General features: G+C 35.9%; 1 protein-coding gene across 1 annotated transcript in view; it reads right to left on the minus strand.

The window, feature by feature from the left end:
* The window catches only part of JAK2 (Janus kinase 2), a 115,225-nt gene that overhangs the window by 54,165 nt on the left and 47,956 nt on the right, over window positions 1–13,104 (minus strand). The window contains exon 5 of the mRNA XM_018052022.1: window positions 1,892–2,009. Within this exon, the coding sequence (XP_017907511.1) occupies window positions 1,892–2,009 (118 nt within the window). The remainder of the gene's footprint in view (window positions 1–1,891; window positions 2,010–13,104) is intronic.

The raw sequence follows: 13,104 nt of genomic DNA on the forward strand, positions 1-13,104 counted from the left end.
ACAAGAGGCCAATAAGCTTACAAAAACGCTCTACATAATTAATCATTAAAGAAATGCAAATCAAAATCACAACATGATATCACTTTTCACCTATCAGAATGGCCATTATCAAAAAGTGTTGGTGAGGAACACTTGTGTGCCACTGGCAGTAAGGTAAAAATGGTGCAGCCGCTATGGAAAACAGTATAGTAGTTCCTAAAAACATTAAAAATAGAATTACCATATGATCTAGTAGTCTCACTTCTGGATATATATCCAAAAGAATTAAAAGTAAGGTCTCAGAGATATCTGTACATTCATGTTCATTACAGTATTGCTCATAAGTACCAAAAAGTAGAAGCAAAGCAACTCTCCAAGCAGAGACATGAGCAAACAAAACGTGGTATATACAACAGAATATTACTCAGCCTCAAAAGGAAGGAAAGCCTGACACATTCCAAACACAGATGAGTCTTGAAGACATTATGATAAGAGAAATGAGCCTGTCACAAAAAAGCAAATGCTGTATAGTTCCACTTAACTGAGCTCACGTGGAATAAACAAATGAATAAAGACAGAGTAGAAAGGTGGCTGCCAGAGGTCAGGAGAAGGAAACAAAGAGGTACTTTTTAATGGGTAAAAAGTTTCCATTTGGGAAGATGAAAAATGTTCTGGAGATGGATGGAGGCAAAGGCTGCACAATATGAATTCCCTGAATTAAAGCACTGCTTTGATCACTAAAAAATGGCTAAAACAATAAACTTTATTAAGTATATTATATCCCTTCACACAAAAAAATGTCAGTTGCTCTATATAGCAAAAAAGAAATATTCTTTAATCTGTTGCTCATAAACAACTATATCTACTACACATCTTAGAAATGTGAGCTATGAGGATCTGTGAGATTACTTCCCATGATATTAGCAAATCTGATTTAGAACTTGACTGGATACCTTGGGAATATCAAGAGCATATCTTTACATAAAAGCACTAATTTCTTTCTTTACTAACTACTCCTCATTCTTGCAGCACATAGACTCAAAAGTAATTTAATGACAAAACATTTCAATTACTGTTTAAATCAAGGTTATAAATAAGAAAGCATTTTAAAATGTTCCAAAATACCACAAAAATCATACAGTATTAATAAACAAGTAACTGGAATACAGTTTTTAGGCTAAGTATCAACAACTAGCTCCCCTCCTGTGAGGGGCTACACATACTACTGTATATTGATAATTCACTTTTTATGCAGTTACTGACTTTCTTCACATTTCGCTACCCACTAATAAAAGTCTGAAACTGTTTAGGAATTTCTTTAAAATCCCCCTAGAGAAATTTCACTGTCCTATATTACGGCCACTTAGGTCTACATGAATCTTGCTGTAAAACTCAGTCTAAACTTTGTGAATTCTTAAAATCATTTAAAGCACTAAAATAAAAAAGAAAATTCAAAGGGCCAATTCTAGGAATCTTTATAAATTAGCGTCTATTATCCATAAGCCATGGGCTTCCCAGGTGGCATCAGTGGTAAAGAATCTGCTTGCCAATGCAGGAGACACAAGAGACGCCAGTTTGATCCCTGGGTCAGGAAGATCCCCTGGAGTAGGAAATGGCAGCCCCCTCCAGTATTCTTGCCTAGAAAACCCCATTGACAGAGGAGCCTGGCAGGCTACAGTCCACTGAGTCACAGCAAAGAGTCGGATACGACTTGGCACACATGCACGTACATCCGAAAGCTAAGGGATTAAACATTAGTGATAAAAGACTCAATTCTGTTACCTCTCTGCACCTGCTATGCATACAAAGCATCAATTTTCCCATATGCAAATAATTTCCAGATTAAGAAATATACTATACAGCAAGATATTTATAATTTAACACATGTACAATGAAGATAATATAATCATACCTGAGCAAAAAGGTAAGACATGACAAAGTCATCAAGAAGAGGAGCTTCAGCACCTCGAGCTATTCCATGTCGATAGGTTCTGTTGCTGCCATTACAATACCAGTAAGGAAAGTAAAATCTACGAGACAGTTAAAATACTCAGTCAGCCTCCAAACAGTTCTAAAACAGATATACTGTGTATATATAACCAGTTCCAGTCTACCAAAAGGTATTATCCCATAATCAGAAAACACAACTAAGAGTGTTAAATATAAAAATGAGGATAAAAGAAAATACGGATAAAACCACAGTAATAATATAGGCAGAAAATATAAGAAACATAAGTTTAAAATTCATAATCTGCCTTCTTCAATGCACAGAACATAGAAGCAATAACAGAAAATAGAGAAATGTAGAAATAAAACATTAACAAAAAAATTTTAATGTAATTCTAGCAATATCAATGGAAGAACGTGAAAATGTTAAATTTGGTGTGAAAACAATTGTGTCTTCTTTTTAAAAATGGAGATTACATTAAAAAGAATGAAATAATAACACTGGAAACAATTGCTTCTTCTTTTAAGAAATGGCAATTACATTAAAAAGAATGAAATAATACCACTGGCAGCTACATGGATGTACCCAGAGATTATCTTATTAAGCAAAGTCATAAAGAAAGAGAAAGACAAATACCATATGATGTCACTTATATGTGGACTCTAAAATATGACACAAATGAACTTATCTATGAAATAGAAACAGACTCACAGACATAGATAACAGACTTGTGGTTGCCAAAGGGGTAGGGAGTGGGGGAAGGTTGGCTCGAGAGTTTGCAGTTAGCAGGTACAAACTATTACATATAGAATGGATAAACAAGGTCCTACTGTATAGCACAGGGATATTCAATATCCTGTTATAAGCCATAATGGAAAAGAATATGAAAAACAATATACATAAATATGTATAACTTGAATCACTTTGCTGAACACCAAAACTAGCACAACATTGTAAATCAACTACACTTCAATTTTTTTAAAAAATGGATGTGACAAACTTGTCCTTCAAAGAAACAAAAAAACTTCTATACTGCTTTCACAGCTCTATTGAGACATACTTCATTAAAAGTTAAATGTTTTTAGTATATTCAAAGCATTGTACAAACATCACTAAAACCTAACTTTAGAACATATTTATCTTCCATAAAAGAAATTCCATTCTCACTGGCAGTCACACCCAAGCCACCCATATCTACTCCCCTAAGTTACTATTACTCTGTCTCTATAAATTTATCTATTCCAGACATTTCATATAAATGGAATCATATAATGTGGATTTTTCTACCTTCTCTCACTTAGCATAATGTTTTCAAGGATCACCCATATTTATAGCATATGTCAGTACTTCATTTCTTTTTATTGCCCAGTTAGATTTTCATTGTATGGATGTATCACATTTCGATTAACCATTCATCACTTTAAGGACATTTGGTTTGTTTCCACCTTTTTGCTGTTGTGAATAATGTTGCTATTAATAATCATATACAAGTTTTTTTTTTTTTCCTGAGGATGTATATTTTCATTTCTCTTGCATATATACCTGGGTAGCACTGCTGAATCATATGAAATTTTATGTTTATCTTTTTAAGGAGGAGCCAAACTCTCTTTCAAAGCATTTGGATTATTTTATACTTCTAACAAAAATGTATGAGTGCCCCAATAGGTCACATCTTTGCCAACACTTGGGTGGAAGAATTTAAGCTGAATTTTTCTATGGTACTGCCGACTCAGCATTCATTTTGTTTGCTCAAGAGATCCCATACGGACCTTAAACTGACATTAATCCCCACACAAATGCATGCTCCAGACAGAAATCTGCAGAGTCACAAGCAATTACAAGTTCCTGATACGACTTCCCCAACAGCCTTTGTGATCCACAGTCATCCCTGCCTCTCCATGCCCATCCCTATGCGCCCCTTCAGTGGATGCCCATATGGCTTACCAAAATCCAGCTCTTTTGAAATGAATCTAGCCTTAGTCCAGGAACCCCAAAGCACTCACCCACAAACCCTAATAAAGGCATGTACTCCAGGGCTGACTCTATCTGCAGTGTGCCTTAACTTTTCCATGTGACACCTTAAGGCATGCTGGTATGTCCTCAAGGACCAGTGAGGAATAAACTTTTCTGCTTCAGTTCCTTTTGCAGTTTATTGTTGAAATGTGGCTCATCATCTGGTACCCTGTGTCCCACTTAATAAGAGTTAATTTGAAAAATTGATAATCTTTTAATTGTCCATCTTTTTAATGCTTGCCATTCTAGTGGGTAAATGATTTCCCATTGTGGTTCTGATTTACATTTCTCTAATGAATAATGATGCTGAGTATCTTTTCACATGCTTATTGATCCTTTGAATGTTTTCTTTGGAGAAAAGGCTATTCAAAACTTTGCCCATTTATTTTAACTGGGTTATTTGTCACTATATTGAGCTGTTAGAGTTCTTTATATATTATAGATATAAGGTATCTGTCAGATACATGATTTATAAACATTTTCTTCCATTCTGTGGCTTGTCTTTTCACATTCCTGTCAGTATCCTTTGATGAACAAACATACTTTGATGAATCCCAACTAACCTATTTTGTTGTTGTTGTTGTTACTTAAGCTTTTGGTGCCATATTGAAATACTGCCTACTTTAAGTACACAAAGATACAGTCCTATGTTTTCTCCTAAGGATTTTATAGTTTTAGCCACTAAATTAAGGTCTGTGATCCATTTTAAGTTACTTTTTGGTCAATGGTGTGAGTTGGTGGTCTAAGTTTATTACTCTAAATGTGGATATTTAGTTGTCAAAGCATCATTTGTTGAAGACTATTCTTTCCCCATGAATTGTCACGGCACCCTTGCCTAAAGTCTATAGTCTAAAGTCTATAGTCTATTGCCTAAAGTCTATATGAGAGATTATTTTTGGACTTTCAATTTATTCCATTAATGTATATATCTAACCTAAAGTCAGTACCACAGTCTTAATAACTATCATTGTGGACTAAGTTTTGAAATAAGAAATGTGAATCTTCCTACTTTGCTCTTTCTCAAGACTCTGATTTTTCACAAATTTATGATTATCTGTCAATTTCTAGAATAAAGACAGAATTTCAGTGGCGATCACACTGAAAATAAAGCTTAATGATGGGAATATTGCCATATGAAATCTTCCTATACACAAACATGAGACAGTTTTCCATTTATTTAGGTGTTTCTCGAATTTCTTTCAATGATGTTTTATATTTCTCAGTATACAAATTCTGCAATTCTTTTGTTAGGTTTAAATCAAAGTATTCTTTTATGCTATTGTAAATGGAATTTTATTAATTTCACATTTGTACTATAATTCCTAGCATGCTGCTGCTAAGTTGCTTCAGTCGTGTCTGACACTGTGCGACCCCATAGACGGCAGCCCACCAGGATCCCCCGTCCCTGGGATTCTCCAGGCAAGAACACTGGAGTGGGTTGCCATTTCCTTCTCCAATGCATGAAAGTGAAAGTGAAGATGCTCAGTCGTGCCCGACTCTTAGTGACCCCATGGACTGCAGCCTACCAGGCTCCTCCGTCCATGGGATTTTCCAGGCAAGAGTACTGGAGTGGGTTGCCATTGCCTTCTCTAATTCCTAGCATACAGAAATACAACACTTTGAATTTCTATCTTACAACTAGGCTGAGCTCATGTATTAGTTCTAATAGTTGATTAATTTCTTGGGATTTCGCATATACTAGATCCTAATATCTGGGAATAGAGAGTTTTATCTCTTCTTTTCCAATATAGATGCCCTGTATTTCTTTCCCTTGACATATTTCCCTGTCTAGAATCTATTCTACAGTGTTCAACAGAAGTGCTGAGAGAAGATATTCTTGTCTTGTTTTTGATCTTCGGAAGAAAGCATTAAGCTTTTCACTATCAAGTATTAGTTTAGCTCTGGAGTTTTTCACAGATCCTTTATCATACTGAGGAAGTTCCAGTCCATTCCTGTTGTGTTTAATATTTTGATTAAAATAGAATATTGGATTCTGTCAAAAGTTTTCTTCTATGTTTATTAAGATGATCATATGCTTTGGCTCTTTATTCTAATATGGTACATTATACTGATTTCGAGATGTTACAGGAATATCCTAGGATAATCTCTACCTGGTCAATATTTAATCCTTTTTATATACAGGTGGATTTGGTTTGCTAGTATTTTCTTGATGATTTTTACACGTATGTTTATAAAGGACATTGGTCTGTGGCTTTCTTATTTTTTGGACTTCTTTGCCTGGATTTGGTATCAGGGTAATGGTGAACTTACGGAATGAGTTGGGAAGTATTTCCTCCTTTTCACTTTTTGGGAATAACTAATAGGGGTTTCCCTGGTGGCTCAGATGGTAAAGAATGTGACTGCAATGCAGGAGACCTGGGTTTGATCCCTGGGTCAGGAAAGATCCCCCGGAGAAGGAAATGGCAACCCACTCCAGTATTCCTACCTGGGGAACCCCATGGACAGAGGAGCCTGGCAGGCTACAATCCATGGGGGGCAAAGAGTTGGACATGACTGAACGACTAACACTTTCACTTCTTTCAGTATCAACATTCCCTTCATGGATCACAGTCTTGTCACAGGGAGGGGACTTGCATAACTCAATGAAGCTGTGAGCCATGGCATGCATGGCAACCCGAGAAGGAGGGGTCAGAGTGGAGAGTTCTGACAAATCATGGTCCACTGGAAGAGGTAATGGCAACCTACTCAAGTATTCTTGCCTGGAAAGCCCCATGGACAGTATGAGAAAGCAAAAACATATACCAACGGAATATGAGCCAACCCCTACCCAGGTCAGGAGATGCCCAGTATATTACTTGGAAAGAGTAGAGGGCAATTACTATTAGCTCCAGTAAGAATGAAGTAGCTGGGCCATACAGGAAATGGCACACAGCTGTGGATGTGTCTCGTGGTGAAAGTAAGGTCTGATGCTGTAAAGAACAACACTGCATATGAATCTGGAATGTTAGGTTCATGAATCAAAGTGAATTAGACATAATAAAAGAGGAGATGGCGAGACTGAACAAGTACATCTTAGGAGTCAAAATCAGTGAATTAAAACGGACCGTCATGGGTGAATTTAACTCAGATGACCATTTTATCTATTGTGGGAAAAAATTCCTTAGAAGAAATGAAGTAGTGCTCATAATCAACAACAGTCCAAAATGCAGTACCTGGGTGCAATCTTCAAAGCAACAGCATGATCTTTGTTTCCAAAGCAACCCATTCAACATCACTATAATCCAAGTGTATGTCCTAACCACTGATGTGGAAACTGATCATTTCTTTGAAGACCTACAACACCTTCTAGAACTAACACACAAAAAAGATGTCCTTTTCATCACAGGAGATTGGAATGCAAAAGTAGGAAGTCAAGAGATACCTGAAATAACAGGCAAGTTTGGCCTTATAGTACAAAATGAAGCAGGGCAAAGGCTACCATAGTTTTGTCAAGAGAACACAGTGATCAATAGCAAACACCCTCTTTCAACAACCCAAGTGATGACTCTACACATGGACATCACCAGAGTGTCACTATCGAAACTGGAGTGATTATGTTCTTCACCATTAAAGATGGAGAAGCTCTATACAGTCAGTTAAAAAAAAAAAAAAGACCTGGCACTGACTGTGGATCAGATCATGAACTTCTTACTGTAAAACTTAGGCTTAAATTTAAAAAGTAGGGGAAATTACTAGGCCATTCACGTATGACCTAAATCACATCTGTTATGATTATACAGTGGAGGAGACGAACAGATTCAAGGGAGCACATCTGGTAGAGTATGTGAAGAACTACAGGCGGAGGTTCCTGACACTGTATAGGAGCCAGTGACCAAAACCATAAAGGGAACATTTCATGTGCGAATGGGCACAATATACAACAGAAACAATAAGGACCTAACAGAAGCAGCAGAGATTAAGAAGAAATGGCAAGAATACACAGAAGAACTATACAACAAAGGTCTTAATGAGCCAGAAAACCATGATGGTGTGGTCACTCACCTAGAGCTAGACATCCTGGAGAGGGAAGTCAAGTGGGCTTTAGGAAGCATTACTACAAACAAAGCTAGTGGAGGTGACAAAATTCCAGCTAAGCTATTTAAAATCCTAAAAGATGATGCTATTCAAATGCTATACTAAACATGGCAACAAATTTGGAAAACTTGGCTCTGTCCACAGGACAGGAAAAGTTCAGTTTTCATTCTAATGACAAAGAAGGGCAATGCCAAAGAAAGTTCCAACTATCATACAATTCCATTCATTTCACATGCTAGCAACATTATGCTCAAAATCCTTCAACCCAGGCTTTAGGAGTACGTGAGCCGAGAGTTTCCAGCTGTACAAGTTGGGTTTAGAAAAGGCAGAGGAACCAGAGATCAAACTGCCAACATTCGCTGGACTATCAAGAAAGCAAGGGAGTTTCAGCAAAGCATCTACTTCTGCTGCACTAACTATGCTAAAGCCTTTGACTGTGTGGATCACAACTGTGGAAAGTGCTTAAACAGAAAGGATTAGCAGACCATCTTATCTGGCTCCTGAGAATTCTGTCTGTGGGTCAAGAAGCAACAGTCAGATCTGGATATGGTTCAAAACCAGAAAAGGAGTATGACAAGGCTGTATATTGTCACCCTGCTTTTTAAACTTCTGTGCAGAGTACATTATGTGAAATGCTGGGCTGGCTGAATCACAGCTGGAATCAAGATTGCTGGGAGAAATATCAACAATCTCAGATATGCAGATAATACCACTCTAATGGCAGAAAGTGAAGAGGAAGTAAAGAGCCTCTTGATGAAGGTGAAAGAAGAGAGTGAAAAACCTGACTTGAAACTCAACATTCAAAATACTAAGGTCATGGCACTCGGTCCCATCACTTCATGGCAAATACAAGAAGAAAAAGTATAAACAGTAATAAATTTTATTTTCTTGGGCTCCAAAATCACTGCAAACGATGACTGCTGCCATGAAATTAAAAGACGCTTGCTCCTTGAAATGAAAGCTATGGCAAACCTAGAGAGCATATTAAAAAGCAAAGACATCACTTTGCCAACAAAGGTCTGCATGTCAAAGCTATGGTTTTTCCAGTAGTCATGTAAGGATACAAGAGGCAGACCATAAAGAAGGCTGGGTACAGAAGAACTGATGCTTTTGAATTGTGGTGCTGGAGAAGACTCTTGAGAGTCCCCTGGACTGCAAGGAGATCAAACCAGTAAATCCTAAAGGAAATCAACCCCAGATACTCACTGGAAGGAATGCTGCTGAAGCAGAAGCTTAATACTTTGGCCATGCGATGTGAAAAGCCGACTCACTGGAAAAGACCCTGATTTGGGGAAAGATTGAAGGCAAAAGGAGAAATGGACAGCAGAGGATAAGATGGTTAGATAGCATCACTGACTCAATGGACATGAACCTGAGCCATCTCTGGGAAATAGAGGAGGGCAGAGGAGCCTGGCAAGCTACAGTCCATGAGGTCACAAAGTTGGACAAGATTTACCAACTGAACAACAACAAAGTATCAACATATCCTTAAAAGTTTAATAGAATTCACCAGTAAAGCCACTTGGATCTAGGCTCTCCTTGAGCAAAGTTTTTTGTTTTTTTGTCTTTTAATTACTAATTGAATTCTATTTCTTTACTTGTTAAGGTCAATTTACATATCCTATTTCTTTGTCAGTTCTATAGTTTGTGTCTTTCTAAGCATTTCTCTATTTCATCTTGGTTATGTAGTTTGTTGGCATACAGCTGTTTCTTATAATCCTTTTTATTTTTGTAAAGTCACAGTAATGTTACCTCTCTTATTCCTGATTTAAGTTTCTCTCTTTATCTAGTTAAAGCTTTACTGATACTGTTGATCTTTCCAAGGAACCAACCAACTTTTGGTTTCCTCATTTTCTCTTGTTTTTCTATCCTCTATTTCATTGATCTCTACTCTGATCTTTATTTCCTTCCTTTAACTTGCTTTCAGTTTAATTTACTCTTCTTTTTCTACTTTGTTAAAATGGAATGTTATTGATTTGAGAACTTTTTTTATATAGTTTCAATAACTATGAATTTACTTTAAAGCATGGTTTTTAGCTGCATACCCTAAGGCTCAGACAGTAAAGCATCTGCCTACAATGTGGGAGACCCAGGTTCAATCCCTGGGTCGGGAAGATCATCTGGAGAAGGAAATGGCAACCCACTCCTGGAAAATTCCATGGATGGAGGAGCATGGTAGGCTACAGTGCATGGGGTCGCAAAGAGTTGGACACGACTGAGCGACTTCACTCACTCACCCTGTTTTCATATGATCCATTTTCATTTCCAGTTTATATAAAAATATTTTCTATTTTCCTTTGTGATTTCTTCTTTGACCCATTATTTATTTAGAATAGTGCTGTCAATTACCACATATTTGTGAACTGTACAATTTTCCTTCTGTTAATGATTTCTAATTTACTTCCACAGTGGTCAGAGAAGATACTTTGTATGATTTCAATATTAGCAAATTTACTGAGGTTCATTTGATGGACTAACATATGATCTAACCTGAAGAATATTCCCTATGCACTTGAAAAGAATATGTATTGTCCTGTCATTAGGTACAGTGTTCTATGTTTGTATGTCTAGCTAGTTTACAGTGTTATTCAAGTCTTCTATTTCCGCGCTGATCTTCACTCTGGTTGTTCTGTCCATTACTGAAAGCGAGGCATTGAAGGCTCCAACTATTATTGTTGAACTGTTCAGTTTTCCTTTTAATTTTTTCATTGCTGCTTAATTTATTTTGGAGCTCTGTAGTTGGATCCGACTTATAGTAATTACAAGCAAATATTATGCTTCCTAATGGATAAACTCGTTGATCATTATAAAATGTCCCTCCCTGACCTCTACCAACAACGTATATCTTATAATCAACTTTGCTTGATAATATAGCTTCTCAACTCTCTTTTGGTTACTCAATGCCTGGTATATCTTCTTCAGTCCTTTACTTTCAAGTTATTTGTGTTTTTGAGTGCAAAGTGTTCCTCTTATAGACAGGATGTAATCTATATATTTTTTAAAAATTTAGTTCTTCAGTTTCTGCTTTTTGAGAGTTTAATTAATTTACACTTAAGGCTATTACTATTAATAAAGTATTATGTCTGTCATCTTGCTTCTACTACGATTTTTGGATTTTTTTGTCTTTTTGTTCACTTGTTTCATTATTGCTGTAGATATTTTCTAGTATATTATTAATATATTAATTTTCTAGGGTATTATTAATACATTAAGTCTCTTATTTTATCTTTTACTATATATTTTTGAGTTTTGGCATATGAGTCTCTCGGAGAATTACAAAAGACACTGTAACTTAATCTAGTTCTTACTAATATCAACTTAATTTTAATATAATACAAAAACTCTCCTTCATTCCCTTTGTTCTATATTTGTCATATAAATCACATCTTTATACATTATAAGTTTCTCCAACACAGTTTTATAATTGTTGCTCTTTTATGTTGATTCTGAAATAACCCATAAATATGTAATAAAGGAAATGAAGAAGAGCCTCTAAACCACAGACAGGCACAATTTTTAGAAATTATATAAAATCTCTTTGGGGCAGTTTCTGGTTACATTATCCTTAGTACTTGTGATTATAGGTAGCAGTGCATATGTGCCCCCTTAGTTTAAAAGTAGGAGGAAGTCATGAATTTGATAAGGGAAACATTTTTTAATTCTTTAGGAGACATCAGCAAACTACTCCTCACAATGCCTAAAATATTTACTATCTGACTTCTTATAGAAAAAGACTGCAGATTACTGCTCTACAGACATTTTAAAATAAAAAGATACACTACTTGCTGATTACAGAAAAAAATTATAGAAATTGATAAAGAAAATATTCTTAATAAGATACTACTGATATTCTGTGAAACATATGTTGCATATTACTCTGCTTCTTTAAATAACACAAATTTGAAAAGTCTTAAAACCTGCGTGAAAGATGAATAGGTTTAATTCTAAGTACCTTATGTTTTTTGCTTTTATTAGTCTTTATTTTAAGTGACCTCTTTTCTATTTGTTTATGGTGTATGGAAATGGCTACCTTAACATACTGATCCAATAAATATGGCCTTCTGCTGAATGGTTATTACTGATGCCTGTAGATTTGCTCATAGTTTTTTTGTTAATAATCACATGATTTCCAAATAATGACTTTTTCCTTCTTGTTCTCAATTATGAAATATTGTTCCTGTTTTACTGTATTGGTTAGGAACTCCACCAAAAACCTATGTAGAAGTAGATAACTGTATACATGTTATCCTTGCTTTTTATCTTATTCCTGACTTTAGAAGAGAATGATGCTAATATTTTATCATTTAAGAATATTATCTGCCACATGTTTTTGCAGATATCCTTTAATCATAGTATGAATGGCTCCCCTGACTTTTAGTTTACTAAGGTTTTCTCTCCTTTTTATAATCATGAATGAGTCCACGGTCATGTTCTACTATGCAACACTGACTCTATGGAACTGATCTGTTTCAGAAGGAAGAACAGACTGGACTTCTTTCTTTTCATCCTTTTAAATCATAAAATACCTCTGGATTTCTGCAACTTGGTATTACATATTACCAGAAATTATTAAACAATTTGTAATTTGAGGTTGTAAATAATCACTGGCAAAATCTTATCCTTCCTTCACTTCAGCTGAAAAAGGTTTTTAGAAAGAATGGATGTGAGATCACAGATTATTATATAAAACATCAAGTTTTCTGAGAAATTATCAGTATTCCAAACATTTAGGATTTTTCAAGTAAAGGTCATTCTTATCCTTTCAAATTTTAATTATAATCTTAACTGGAAAAGTAGCATCCTACCAAAAACAGCTTTATTCTCAGAGCATCCTAGTAAAAGAGCATGTATGAACACTTTATCTAGTGGGGAAAGAGAATCTTAAAAGAAGAAGTGTGTGTGTGCATACTAAGTCACTTTAGTAGTGTCAGACTCTACCACCCTATGGACTGCAGCAATACTGGAGTGGGTTGCCACACCCTCCTCCAGGAGATTTTCCCAACCAAGGGATCAAACCCATGTCTCTTATATCTCCTGCATTGGCAGGTGGTTCTTTTCCACTAGCACCACCTGGGAAGCCCAAATGAAGATTAGATGCTAACTGGTTCTGGTCTTCGACACTAAAGACC

This window comes from Capra hircus, chromosome 8 (assembly GCF_001704415.2).
Source record: "Capra hircus breed San Clemente chromosome 8, ASM170441v1, whole genome shotgun sequence".
Lineage (NCBI taxonomy): Eukaryota > Metazoa > Chordata > Mammalia > Artiodactyla > Bovidae > Capra > Capra hircus.